The 14,211-nt window shown below is 57.6% G+C and overlaps 1 protein-coding gene and 1 long non-coding RNA gene across 8 annotated transcripts in view; one reads left to right on the plus strand and one right to left on the minus strand.

Moving 5' to 3' along the window:
* Positions 1-129, plus strand: part of LOC136794122 (uncharacterized) — a 34,147-nt gene extending 34,018 nt beyond the window's left edge. For all 5 annotated transcript variants that reach the window (XR_010840489.1, XR_010840490.1, XR_010840488.1 and 2 more), the window contains one exon: positions 7-129. This is a non-coding gene — a long non-coding RNA (uncharacterized lncRNA). The remainder of the gene's footprint in view (positions 1-6) is intronic.
* Positions 1-14,211, minus strand: part of APC2 (APC regulator of WNT signaling pathway 2) — a 74,135-nt gene that overhangs the window by 54,104 nt on the left and 5,820 nt on the right. For 2 of the 3 annotated variants that reach the window (XM_067033211.1, XM_067033212.1), the window contains 13 exons: positions 12,980-13,138; positions 12,745-12,835; positions 12,432-12,612; positions 11,445-11,553; positions 11,173-11,289; positions 10,458-10,535; positions 10,158-10,256; positions 7,913-8,303; positions 7,304-7,399; positions 3,258-3,397; positions 2,811-2,888; positions 2,550-2,666; positions 2,019-2,233 (listed from right to left, as the gene is read on the minus strand). In XM_067033211.1, the coding sequence (XP_066889312.1) occupies positions 2,019-2,233; positions 2,550-2,666; positions 2,811-2,888; positions 3,258-3,397; positions 7,304-7,399; positions 7,913-8,303; positions 10,158-10,256; positions 10,458-10,535; positions 11,173-11,289; positions 11,445-11,553; positions 12,432-12,612; positions 12,745-12,835; positions 12,980-13,138 (1,871 nt within the window). The remainder of the gene's footprint in view (positions 1-2,018; positions 2,234-2,549; positions 2,667-2,810; positions 2,889-3,257; positions 3,398-7,303; positions 7,400-7,912; positions 8,304-10,157; positions 10,257-10,457; positions 10,536-11,172; positions 11,290-11,444; positions 11,554-12,431; positions 12,613-12,744; positions 12,836-12,979; positions 13,139-14,211) is intronic. The other variant, XM_059060294.2, reaches the window with a different exon arrangement.

Here is a 14,211-nt window from a genome sequence, read left to right on the forward strand (position 1 = left end):
GCACAGGCTCAGCGGCCACGGCTCACGGGCCCAGCCGCTCCATGACATGCGGGATCCGCCCAGACCGGGGCACGAACCTACGTCCCCTGCATCGACAGGCCGACTCTCAACCACTGCGCCACCAGGGAAGCTCACGTGGTAAGATCTTTAGCACAAGTATCTCCCATGCAACATTCGGGAATATACTAAAGATAGTATTTTTTAAAAGAAAACAAAAATCTAAGTATTGTTTGTTAATTATTAGCATTATTAGTAAATTAATGTTTTATTTTAATTGATAAAGTATTTAGCACAAGCATTTCCCATGCACTATTTAGGATATGCTTTTTATTTTTTTATTATTTATTTATTTATTTTTGCGGTACGCAGACCTCTCACTGTTGTGGCCTCCCGCGTTGCGGAGCACAGGCTCCGGACGCGCAGGCTCAGCGGCCATGGCTCACGGGCCCAGTCGCTCCGCGGCATGTGGGACCTTCCCAGACTGGGGCACAAACCCGTGTGCCCTGAACTGACAGGCAGACTCTCAACCACTGCGCCACCAGGGGAGCCCTGGGATATGCTTTTTAAAAGTTATGTGTTTTTATACATCTGAAGCATTATTTATTAGTATTAACAAATAATTTTATTTATTTTAATAAGGAACATTTTTTATTTCTTTTTTTTTTTTTTGCAGTACGCGGCCTCTCACCGCTGTGGCCTCTCCCGCCGCGTGGCACCAGCTCCGGACGTGTAGGCCCAGCGGCCATAGCTCACGGTCCCAGCCGCTCCGCGGCACGTGGGATCCTCCCGGACCCGGGCACGAACCCGCGTCCCCTGCATCGGCAGGCGGACTCTCAACCACTGCGCCACCAGGGAAGCTCACATGGTAAGATCTTTAGCACAAGTATCTCCCATGCAATATTCGGGAATATTCTAAAGTATATATACTAATATATATACTAACGATAGTATTTTTTAAAAGAAAACAAAAATCTATGTATTGTTTGTTAATTATTAGCATTATTAGTAAGTTAATGTTTTATTTTAATTTATAAAGTATTTAGCACAAGCATTTCCCCTGTGGTATTTACGATATGCTTTTTAAAAGTTATGTGTCTTCATAAATCTGAAGCATTATTTATTAGTAGTATTAACAAATAATTTTATTTATTTTAATAACGAACACATTTTTACTATTATTTAGAAAATGCATTTTTATTTTAATAAATTAATTTAAAATTCAGTATATTCCACAGAATATTTGGGATATACTTAGCTATGTCTTTTCATGCATTAGAAGTATTACTTATTATTAATGTTATCTAGTAGGTAATAAATATTTATGCTAATGAAGAATAAGCATTGTTACATTTATTAATATTGCTTAGTGAATATTTTAATAAAGAAAAAAGTATTTATTATTAATATTTAGAAAATTATGTGTATTACTAAGTTAATTTAAAATTTAGTACAAGTATATCCCATGCAGTGTTTGGGATGTACTTATACTAAATATAGTACTTTTAAAGTAAACAGAAATCTAAATATTGTTTTTTAGTTATTAGCATTATTAATAAATTCATGTTTTATTTTAATTGGTAAAATCTTTAGTGCAAGTATATTCCATGCATTATTTGTGATATACTTTTTAACAGTTACGTGTTTTCATACGTTAGAAGCAGTACTTACTGTTAACGTTACCTAGTAAGAAGTAAATATTTATGTTAATGAAGAATAAGTATTGTTTACTACTTAGTGCATAATAGTTTGATAAAGAAGAAGCATTATTAATATGACTTAGAATGCTACGTATATTTTTACTAAGTTAATTTAAAATGTGGTACGAGTATATCCCAGGCAGTATTGGGGATGTATTTATACTAAAGACAGTCAGCGACCGGGGATGCATCGGGCAGAGCCATTCGCAGGAGGACAGGGCGAGGCTCCCCGTGGTTCAGCGCAGAGGGGGAGCCGCCAGCCCCACGCCGGCTGCTCCCGGCCTGCACCTGCCCAGCGCCCTCCCCTCGCCCCCGGCTGACCTGTAGTCCTCACGGGTGGCGATGAGGCTGGACACGTTGCGCAGGATGCCGCCGCCGCTCTCGATGATGGCCAGCGAGTTGCTCTGGCACTTGTAGGTCAGTGTGCTGACCAGGAAGCCCAGGGCGCCGTCCACCTGGCAGATGGCGGCCTTGTTCTCCGTGCTGTGCGCTGAGAGGTTCCACAGGGCGCTGAGCACGCTCTTCAGGGTGGACTCCTGGGCGCGGGGCAGGAGCAGGAGGCGCTCAGCGGTGGGGCCCCGAGCCCCGCCCCACCCACGGGCCCGCTCCCTCGAGGCGCCGACCCAAGGCACCCAAATGCCTTTTCGAGTAGAAGTCAAGAGTAACACAGCAGCCACGGCAAGATCTTTTGGGTTGGGAGCCCCCAGCCTGGACCCGCTGCCAGGTGGCAGGTTGTCTGTGTGGCTCGACCTCCCCCCAAGGTGGCAAACTCAACACCTGCGGCCAGTGCCTCCCGGCCGCGTGGCTGGCACTCCGCAGCCGTGGCCCCCCCCCACCCTGCCCGGTGCCCACCTTGGCGGCTCGCAGGACGCACTGCGTCAGGGCCGTCACGCTGCCCACCTCCCTCAGCGCCTTCTTGCTGTTGATGTCCGCCCTCCAGGACAGGTTGCGCAGGATGCTGGACACCACCTGGGTGAGTGCAGGGCAGGCTGTGTGGGCCCGGGCCCGACTTCCACGGCGGCTCGCGGGGCCCACCCGCAGGCCCCACGGCGGCGGGTGGCAGAGCCCAGGGGACGCCCCCCACCCCCGGCAGCACCGCAGCCTCCCGGGTACCTGGTGCAGCTCCTCACTGTCAGACGCCAGCTGGGCCACGATGGCCTCCATGCAGCCCCGGCGGGCACACAGTGCGGCCTGTGCGGTGAAAGGGCAGTCATGCCACGGCGGGGCAGGGGGGGGCACCTCCCGGGCTGACTGAGCACCTACTGTGTGCTGGAGCTCGAGCCCCACCCCCCATCTTCACCACCACAGGGGAGGGAGAGCACTCGCCCCGTCGCTCCGATGAGGAGACTGAGGCTCAGGCAGGCGCGGACACCCCCGCCCAGGCCCAGAGGCCCCCACTCCACAGGGGCAGCAGCAGAGGGGCCAAGAGGATGGCGGCCTGGACCCCGGGCCTCAGTCTCCCCGCCTGTCCCCGCCTCTCAGTGCTGCTTCGAGGTGGGGAGGAGGCCAACGGGGCTTAGCCCGGGCGATGCTGCCCCGCCCACTGGCCCAGCCGGGCACCTTGTTGGCGACGTCCCCGAAGGTCAGGTTGGTGAGGGTCATGCCGGCGTATCGGCGCAGGGCCAGGTTGAGAGGGTCCCGAGTCATCTTGTGCATCTCATAGTCGACCTGCAGTAACTCCGCCACGGCCTGCAGCCCACCTGTGGGGACACGGCAGGGCTGGGGCCAGGTGGGCGCCCCTCACCACCCCGCCTGCCCGCCTCCCAGCCTCTGCCCGCGCAGCTCACTCTACCTGCATGCCCTCCCCTCCCTCCGATCTGCTGTCCTCAAGCCCACGTTTGAAGCCCAACTCTGAGGACACCGCCTCCAGGCAGCCTGCTGTCTGGCTGGCCCAGCCCCACTGGGTGCCCTGCACCTTCACGCCCGCCTCTTTTCTGCCCTCAGCCCCCAGTCACACTTCGTCCGGCTGCCGGGCCTTTGCACATGCTGTTCCCCTGCCCAGAATGCTCTTCCCCACGGTTCGCCCAGTGTCCTGGGTCCCCTTCTGCTCAAGAGTGACTTCCTCAGGGAAGCCCCCAACTCCCCAGATGAGAAGCTCCCAAACCATTAGCCAGCAAGCCACTGAGGGCAGCGCTGGTGGCTGCCCCGCTGCGTCCCCAGGACGGACCGGACGGCGTGTGCTCAGGAGCCACTGCTGATGGCCCACACACACGATTTTTTTTTCCCCTTATTTTCTTTTTAAATTTTTTGGCCATGCCACGCAGCGTGTGGGATCTTAGTTCCCTGACCAGGGATCAACCCAGCGGCCCCTGCAGTGGAAGCACGGAGTCTTAACCACTGGACCACCAGGGAGGTTCCTGCACACACAGTTCTTTACTCACTAGGACAACTGGGTTCTCACTTTACAAAGAGTAAATGGTCGGGACTTCCCTGGTGGTCCAGCGGTTAAGACTCCATGCTTCCAAAGCAAGGGACACCCAGGGTTCGATTCCTGGTCAGGGAACTAGATCCCACATGCTGCAACTAAAAGCCTGCATGCCCCAACTAAAAGATTCTGCATGGGGACTTACCTGGTGGCGCAGTGGTTAAGAATCCACCTGCCAATGCAGGGGACACAGGTTGGAGCCCTGGTCCGGGAAGATCCCACATGCTGCGGAGCAACTAAGCCCGTGTGCCACAACTACTGAGCCTGTGCTCTAGAGCCCGCGAGCCACAACTACTGAAGCCCGCGCGCCTAGAGCCTATGCTCTGCAACAAGAGAAGCCACTGCAGTGAGAAGCCCGCGCACCTCAGCAAAGAGCAGCCCCTGCTCGCCGCACTAGAGAAAGCCCACGCACAGCAACGAAGACCCCAATGCAACCAAAAAAATTTTTTTAGTTAAAAAAGAATTCTGCATGCTGCAACTAAGACCTGGTGCAGCCAAATAACTAATTTTTTTTTTTTTTTCAGAGTAAATGGTCAGCGGGAGCAGAAGGGAAAGAACCTGCAGGAACCCAAGCACACGCAGCCCTTCCCCCTCATTCAGCAACAGGCTCATCCTCGGGACCCGGGACCGACGAGGCAGTTTTGCTGAAGAGCCACGCCAGAGGGGACCACGCTGGGGAAGGGGCTTAGCAGCACAAACCTACAGACTTCCAAAGCGAACTTGTACGTGTGTGCACACAGCAGCCAGAAGGGGGAAACAGCCTGAGTGTCCATCACCAGATGATGGAGAAACACACCGTGTCCCTCCCCACACGGGGACGTCCCTCAGCCACGCAGAGGGGTGAAGCCCCGACCCTCGCTGCCACGTGGACGGACCCCGAGAACACGACGCTCAGTGAGAGAAGCCAGACACAGAAGGACCCACAGTGGGTGATTCCATGGATGGGAAACGTCCAGGACAGGCAGATCCGCAGACACAGAGCGTGGCTTTGTGGTTGCCAGGGGCTGGGGAGGGGGATGGGGGGCTGAGTGGTTAATGGGGATGGAGTTTCAGCTTGGGAAGGTACGATTAAAAATGGTTAAGACAGTAAATTTTATGTTACATATAATTTACCACAATTTTTTTAAATGTTTAGGGAACTCCCTGGCGGTCCAGTGGTTAGGACTCGGTGCTTTCACTGCTGAGGGCCCGGGTTCAATCCCTGGTTGGGGAACTAAGATCCCATAAGCTCTGCAGCATGGCCAAAAAAAATTAAAATTAAATTTAAAAATGTTTAAATACGTAATTAGAAGTTGGAGCGGGGAGCTTCCAAAGCCTTTTTGCTTCTTAATCTGGAAACTCCACTCCCCGGAACCCACACAAAGGAAAAAAAAAATAACAATAGGGAAAAAGAGGTTGAACTGAACTGTGCCTGGGGCACTTTCACTGGAACTAAGGGGCCACTCAGCTCATCACGCATCCCTTGCCTCACTGACGGACACCAACGACATGCCAGCATTTTCATCTCGGGACCCCTACACACGCTGAACATTTTTTTGGGGACCCCAAAGACTGCCACCAACAACAAAACAAACATCCCACTCGAAAAACGGGCAGATGACCTAAATAGACATGTCTCCAAACAAGACATACAGGTGGCCAACAGGCACATGAAAAGATGCTCAACATCACTAATTCTTAGAGACCTGCAAACCAAAACCACAATGAGCTACCACCTCACGCCCATCAGAACGGCCATCGTTAAAACGTCTACAAATGACAAGTGCTGGAGAGGGTGCGGAGAAAAGGGAAGCCTCCTGCGCTGCTGGTGGGCATGTCAGTTGGTGCAGCCACTGTGGAGAACAGTGTGGAGGTTCCTTAAACAACTAAAAATAGAGTTACCATATGATCCAGCCATCCCACTCCTGAGCATATACCCGGACAAAACTATAATCTGAAAAGATACATGTGCCCCTGTGTTCACAGCAGCACCATTTACAATAGCCAAGACAAGGAAGCAACCTAAATATCCATTGACAGATGAATGGATAAAGAAGACGTGGTATATATAGATACAATGGAATATTACTCGGCCTTAAAAAATGAAATAATGCCATTTGCAGCAACATGGATGAAACCAGAGATTATCATACTAAGTCAGACAAACACCATATGGTATCACTTTCATGTGGAATCTAAAATATGACACAAATGAACTTATCCATGAAACAGAAACAGACTCACAGACACGGAGAACAGACTTGTGGTTGCCAAGGGGGAGGGGGGTGGGGGGAGGGGTGGAGTGGGAGGCTGGGCTTAGCAGATGCAAACAAGTACATATAGGCTGGATAAACAGCAAGGTCCTACTGTAGAGCACAGGGAACTATATTCAACATCCTGTGATAAACCATCACGGAAAGAATATAAAAAAAGAATGTATATATAACTGCATCCCTTTACACCTGAAACCAACACAATATTGTAAATCAACAACAATAAACAACATTTACCACACTAGAAATGAAAACGGAGAAATCTTTTAAACCCCAGAACGCACAGCCCAGCAGTCCTCAGAGTAGGAGTGCCTGGAAAACCCCTCTGAACACACGCGCGCGCGCGAGAGTGAAAAGGGCAGATCGCATCTTCATGGAATTATCAACATAGCAGTGAGTGTGCAGGCCTCTTGGAAGGAGCTTGGTAACCTCCAGGCGTCCCTGGACCGGCTGGCGGAGGAAGGACTCCAGACCTGTGCCCCCCCGGAAAATGTCTGCCACTCCAGATGCCCCCCCCCCCGGAAAGGCTGCACCTGGGCGCTCCCCCCCACCACCATTGGGTTTCGAGCGCCGGAGTCTATGTGGCCGGACCACGTGAGACCTTACAGAACCTTTGAGTGCTTTGACCACCTGCCGGGTGAGAAGCAGTGCCTCGTTTGGCCCCTGATAATTCCTTTCCCCATGCTTTGATTACTTTTATGCGGAAAAGATGCTGTAGTACTCCCAAACCTAAAGCTTCACAGGGTCGCTCCGCCTCGACCACCCAGTAGCTCCGATTCACCATTTCTCCTGGCTTCCCGGCCTCTCCCCTGTTCTCTGAGCCCCAGGACCACTAGTGCCGAGAACCTGCCCTGCGCTGGGCGAGGAGGCCCGGAGGCCGTCCAGATCGGGGGTAGCTCCAGCTCGCGGGGGCGGCGAGGGGCACTCACCCAGCTCGTTCATGGCGCGGCGGTATTCCTCGTCGAAGGACAGCTTCATCACGGCGCAGGTGGCCTGGCAGATCTGTGGCTCGATGGGGACCGGGGCTGTGGGCAAGGGGGCCGGGTCAGAGTCCTTCCACTGCAGGAAATGTCGCTTGGTGGGTCCCCGCCCCTCCCTGCAGTCTCCACCCTGCAGACCTGCCAAGACCTGGAGCTTTACAGAGTGCTGCCCGCCGGGCGTGCGGGGTCAGCCCCAGAGCATCGGCCCCTCTGAAGTCAACAAGGAGGGGCCTGCCTCCCCCAGCCCGGTGCTTAGCATCTGACAGTAACTTTGCAGACGGCCCCAACAGCTAGGAATCTCAAACTCTGCCCCCGCCTCCCGAGGGTTAACTACAATCGATCCGTTCAATCAACGACCGTTTCTTGAGCATCTATCTACCCTGTGACTATCCCTTCGCCAGTCTGGCTTCACAGGTTCCCAGGAGGCCTCGGCCGGCGCGTGGCACAGAGCAGGTGCCCGGCAAAAGCCAGAGGCCGCTGTTGCTGCCAGCGGTGCTGCCCTGGCACCCGGGGAGCCCAGGCTGCCGCCCAGCGCGCAGAAGCCGCTCGCTCACTCACCGCCGCCGGCGCCGCCGCCCTCGGGCCCGCCATCCTGGGCCTGAAGCCAGTCCCAGCAGGTCTCACAGTAGGCACGGATCTGCTCGAGCACGTGCAGGACGCGCATTTCCTTGCGCGCCAGACCCTGGTCCGGCTGGGAGAAGACGATGTTGTGCAGTGCCGCGTTGGCGCGCATGCGCGCATCCTTGGCTCCCGGCGCCCCTGGGGTCCCGTTGCGACCCCCAGCCCCGGCCTCGGTGCCGTGCAGGATCTGCAGCAGCAGCGGCAGGCAGCCCGAGCGGCGCATGGCCACGCAGCTCTCAGGTGAGCTGGACATGGCGAGCAGCGTCCGTGCCGTGTCCTCCTGGTCACGCGTCGCCAGCATGGACAGCAGCCAGAAGACCACCTCCACCTGCGAGGGGCAGGAGATGTCAGGGTGGGGAGCCCCGCCTGGCTCACCTGGCCCCAGCCGGGCCCACCTGCACTCCCCCTAAACGGATGGGGGTCCTATGACCTCAGCCCAGGAGAATCTCTTGCTCACCCCACTACCCTCATCCTGCATCCTCCCAGGGACACACACACACACACACTCCACTGCAGAGATGCCCCCAGCCCAGGGACACACACACACACACACACACACACACACCACTGCAGAGATGCCCCCAGCCCAGGGACACACACACACACACACACACACACACACACACACACACACCACTGCAGAGATGCCCCCAGCCCAGGGACGGACGGACACACACACACACACACACACACACACACACACACTGCAGAGATGCCCCCAGCCCAGGGACGGAGGGACACACACACACACACACACACACACCACTGCAGAGATGCCCCCAGCCCAGGGACACACACACACACACACACACACAGACACACACACACAACCACTGCAGAGATGCCCCCAGCCCAGGGACGGACAGACACACACACACACACACACACACACACACACACACACTGCAGAGATGCCCCCAGCCCAGGGACGGACGGACACACACACACACACACACACACACACACTGCAGAGATGCCCCCAGCCCAGGGACGGAGGGACACACACACACACACACACACACACACCACTGCAGAGATGCCCCCAGCCCAGGGACACACACACACACACACACACACACACAACCACTGCAGAGATGCCCCCAGCCCAGGGACGGACGGACACACACACACACACACACACACACACACACACTGCAGAGATGCCCCCAGCCCAGGGACGGACGGACACACACACACACACACACACACACACACTGCAGAGATGCCCCCAGCCCAGGGACGGAGGGACACACACACACACACACACACACACCACTGCAGAGATGCCCCCAGCCCAGGGACACACACACACACACACACAACCACTGCAGAGATGCCCCCAGCCCAGGGACGGATGGACACACACACACACACACACACTGCAGAGATGCCCCCAGCCCAGGGACGGACGGACACACACACACACACACACACACACACACACACACACACACTGCAGAGATGCCCCCAGCCCAGGGACGGACGGACACACACACACACACACACACACACTGATGCCCCCAGCCCAGGGACGGAGGGACACACACACACACACACACACACACACCACTGCAGAGATGCCCCCAGCCCAGGGACACACACACACACACACACACACACACACACACACACAACCACTGCAGAGATGCCCCCAGCCCAGGGACGGACGGACACACACACACACACACACACACACACACACACACACACTGCAGAGATGCCCCCAGCCCAGGGACGGACGGACACACACACACACGCACACACACACACACACACTGCAGAGATGCCCCCAGCCCAGGGACAGACAGACGGACACACACACACACACACACACACACACACACACACACACACACACACACACCCCACTGCAGAGATGCCCCCAGCCCATGAGAGCCAAATGTCCACCCCATCAGCCTCACCAGTACTCCTAGCGGTGCCCCCCAAATATACAGAACAGGTATCCACACCCACGCCAGGCTCCGCATCACAACCCAACCTCCCGGAATCACTTCAACTCAGGGTGACACTCCCACACCTGGAGATGCTTTATGGAGGCCTGGAGAGGGAGGGGCCTTCAAATGCAGCAGGGATGCAGGACCCACTTCACCGCGTATCCCAACCCAGCCGCCGCCACTGCCCCCACCCCGCCTCTCAGCACCCTCCTCCAGACTCCCCTCACCTTGCTGTTGCCCGGCTGAGGGGCACCATCCTCAGGGTGCGTGGGGACCTCAGCCTCGGGGTCCTCATCCATCGGCATCGACTTCACTGCCAGCAAGGCCTGTGGGGAGAACGCCAGGCCTGCGGGTTCCGCCCAGGGGCACCCCACAAAGAGCCCAGGCTGCTGATGCCTGCCCTACCCCCATGACGATGTGGCGGGGCCTGCAGACGGATTCCTGAAACCTGGGCAGGGCCCGGGGGTCTCCCTGCTGCCTGGGGCTGTCACCACACACTAGGGCCCTGACTCCGCCCCTCCTGGTACCTGGGGCTCGGTCTGTTGCACCCGGTCCTGCGCCGACAGCAACTCCTTGTCGATCTGCTCCAGGCGGGAAGCACGGATCTGCGTGGGAGAAAGGGCACACTGAGGAAATCCCACCTCGGCTCCGACTCCGCTCACACTCCCAATACGGCCCCGTCCCCAGTCCAAATCCTGCCCCATGCTGACTCCGCCCAGTTCCTGGTTTGGCCCCATCCATTGCCCAAACCCCACCCTGGGCTCTGACCCCGCCTCCCCCTTGATATGGCTCACCCACTCTCAACCCGCCCCCTCCCCCCCCAGTTATCTGACTCCATTCACTTCCTGGTCCCACCCAAGGTCCAACCCTCAAGCCCAGGCTCTGGCCCCGCCCACAACTTAAACCCCAGGCCATCCCTCCGGACCCACCTGTTTTCTGAGTTGGTCCCGCCATTTGACTGTCAACGCCCAAGTCTTCAGACTCGGTTCCTCACACTGGTCGCCCCGTCCCTAGCGTTCTGGGACTCTGTCCTCTGAGCCGGGCTCTACACTAAGCCCTCTCTGGCTCCGCTCATACCCAGCTCTAACTCTGGCTCCGCTTCCTGCGTCAGGCCCCACCCGCAGGAGTCTCTGTCCTCTGACTCGCCCGCAGGCACATATCCCCGCCCATTAACAATATCTGCGCTCCTCCCACAACCGCCCGCTGGTGCATGGCTCCGCCCAGGCTCCGCCCCAGCCGCACCTGCGCCCGCTGCACCATCTCGTCCGAGGTGCCGAAGCGCTCCTCCATCAGCGAGCGGATGTGTTGGGCTTCGAACTCCAACTGCTGCCGAATCAGATCCATCTGCATCGAGAACTGCTGGGAGGGGCGGGTGGGCTTCGGTGAGTTGGGAGGGGGTGATACCCGGGCGAGGGCTGGGCCTCCGCTCCGCTCCGCCCCCCGCCATGGGCGGGGCGGGGCGGGGCGGGGCGGGGCGGGGCACTGCAAAACCCCGGGCAGCTCCGCGCGCTCACCGTCTCCACGTGCGGGAGTTCGTCCAGGCGCTTGGATAGGCCCTGCAGCTGCGAGTAATACCAGAGCTTCTCCTTCTCCTCCTTCTCAATCTCATTCAACAGGAAACACCTGGCGGAGGGCCGGTCGGTGGACGCGGGCTCACAGAGCGGGAGCCGTTGCCATACGTGTTTGTTTACCCTGATTTTTGTAATCACTTGTGGGGTGCTTACTGGGTGCCAAGTTTAATAGGTAGTGTGGCAAAGTCTCGCCCGTGGTGCCCCCGGCACTGGGGTGGGGATGGAGTGCAGAAATTATTTGAAAGTAAAAAAGTAACTCCTTTGTAAATTTGGGTCCTCGGAGAAAGGCTCTGAGGAGGAGGCTGTCCTAAAACCTCTCGAACACCGGCTAATCTCCCTCTAGCCTACGCAGTGCAAAGTTCGGGCTCGGATTGCTCCAGGTGCAGTAGAGTCTCTCTCTTCACACCCTGTGAGGAGACACTGCTATTCCCATTTTACAGAGCAGAAGTCTGAGGCTGGCAGGGGCTAGGGTTCTTGTTTGAGGTCAGACAGCAAAGCATGGACTTAACTCCAGGCTGCTCCAGAACTTCCCTGTGTGACCCCACACAACGCAGCCGAGCTGAGCTAGGCACCCAGACCCTGCCTCCTTCTTCTGGCCTCAGGCCCAGGTTTCTTGGGCTGCAGCCCTTTCTCCACAAAGGCTGCCTTGAGCTTCTCTGGCTCCAGGCCTGACTCTGAGCCCTGGCACTGGACACAGCCCTGTCCCTGGTGACGCCTGTGTGTCCAAGACCCCTGGGGACGTCTCCCAGGAGCCTTCCCCTTTGCCAGGAATGCCCCCCACCCCGCCCTTGTCCTCCAGCTGAGGTCAGTTGGGCCAGGAGAGGGGGCTGAGGGGCCACATGGGGATGGGGCAGGGAATGGGCAGGGAGACTCGTGAGGTGGGTGAAGCCTTATGACCACTGCCTGTGGCAAGGTTCCCCGCCATCTCACCGTTCCCGGTCCAGTTCCTCCAGCAGCTGGATGGTGGCCTGGCTCAGCTCCCCAAAGCTGTCCTTGGAGGGCCCAGAGCTGTGCACCGGGCTTCCCTCGGGGGTCCGGGCAGTGGGCTCAGGGACCAGAGCCGGGGGCTGGAACTTGAGGTTGTACAGGCTGGTGATGTCCATCTGCAGGGCTGGGTGGGCACAGAGGGAGAGGCTGACAGCACGCCCCCTGCCCCCCCTCCTCCCAGCTCTCTCAGGAAGCGGACCAGGGTGGCCCCAACTTGCCTGGGGGAGGGGGGTGTGTCCCGAGGCCAGCCCCTCACCTTTCAGCTGCTCCAGCACCTCAGTCTGCCCCGAGGACACCAGCACGCGGGCCTCCTGCTCCAGCTTTCCCTGCAAGTGCTTCAGCACCTCCTGAACATGGAGGCCGGAAAGAGAGCGGTCAGTGGTCCAGCCCCGTGAGAAGCCCCTGTCCTGCCTGCCTATCCCTGGGCCCAGCACCCTGGTGTCTGTCCCTGTGACCCGGGTCCACGTCCTCCACCGAGCCGCCCCTCGCACCTTCATGCCCGATGTTTCTGTCTCCAGCTTGGACAAGTGGCTTGAGTTATCCCGAAGCTCCTGCCTCAGGTGACTGTTCTCGGCCTTCAAGGCCTCCACCTGCCGCACCAGCTGCTCGTAGGGCGCCACGGAGCTCGTCATCTTCAGCTCCTGCAGCGCCTGGGCCCACGGGAGAGAGGGATCATCCGAGGGTCTGGGTAGGGGGCGGCCCTTGACCTAAGTTCCAGCCCTGGGTTGGGTCTCAGGCAGGGGTGGCTGGCGTGGGCTGCTGCAGGCGGGATGGTGCTGGCCCAGGGAAACCGGGGGACAGACGGCCTGGCAGGTGGAGTGACAGACACAGGCAGGGACAACAGGAGACAGAGGGACAGAACTGTCGGAGAGGTGTTCAGACAGACAGCGGAACTGACCAACAGACAAGACACAGACAGACACTGACCCTCGCTGTGGGGCTTTTAGACACACAGACAGACAGCCGGCTAGATAGACGGACAGCCAGACAGTTGAAACTGGCAGGGGGACTTGCCAGCCCAATGCCACCAGGCTCAGAGACACACAGCCAGAGAGACAGACAGACAGATAGATGGACAGCCGAGACCCTCTACTGAATGAGCACAGCCGCCCAGAGGCTGGGTGGACAGACTGCCAGCTGGCCCAGATGCTGGACAATAAGAACGCCGTTTAGGTTCCAAGAAAGCAATGGACGGGCTGATGGTGGCCCCAGCAGCTGGACGGCCAGCCAGCCAGACCCAAACCCACCGCGGTCCGCGGTCCTCCTGGGGGTCTGCAGCCCGGACACCCCCTCCAGCAGCGGTTGGATCCGGAGTAGCTACCTGCGCAGCCCTGGTGCCCCTCCGGTCAGCCCTCTGTCCGTAGAGCCCCCGGGGGCCGCTGCCCCCTCCCCTGGAACCGCCACTGCAGCTTGCTCTTTGTGTGTCTGGCTGCCCTCCTTGCTCCAACCCAGCCTCCTCCCTCTGTCCAGCTAGCCGGTGCCTCCTCCCTGGCTTGGCCCTCTTGAGCGAGCAGTCCCACCACCAGCCCCCCTTTCCCCTTTGTTCCCTCCCATCAGCCCTCACCCCTCCCTCCTCCTTTGTCTGAGATGCACCAATGGCAGCCCATTCCCTCCGCCACCTCCTCCCTGGGAGCCCCCTCCCCAAATCGGTCAGCCGCCCCTGCCCACAGGGGGGCACCTGCCCCTTCCTTCTCCCTCCACCACCGGGGCGCACCCATTCCTT

The sequence above is a fragment of the Kogia breviceps genome, chromosome 4, assembly GCF_026419965.1.
Source record: "Kogia breviceps isolate mKogBre1 chromosome 4, mKogBre1 haplotype 1, whole genome shotgun sequence".
NCBI classification, from domain to species: Eukaryota; Metazoa; Chordata; class Mammalia; order Artiodactyla; family Physeteridae; genus Kogia; species Kogia breviceps.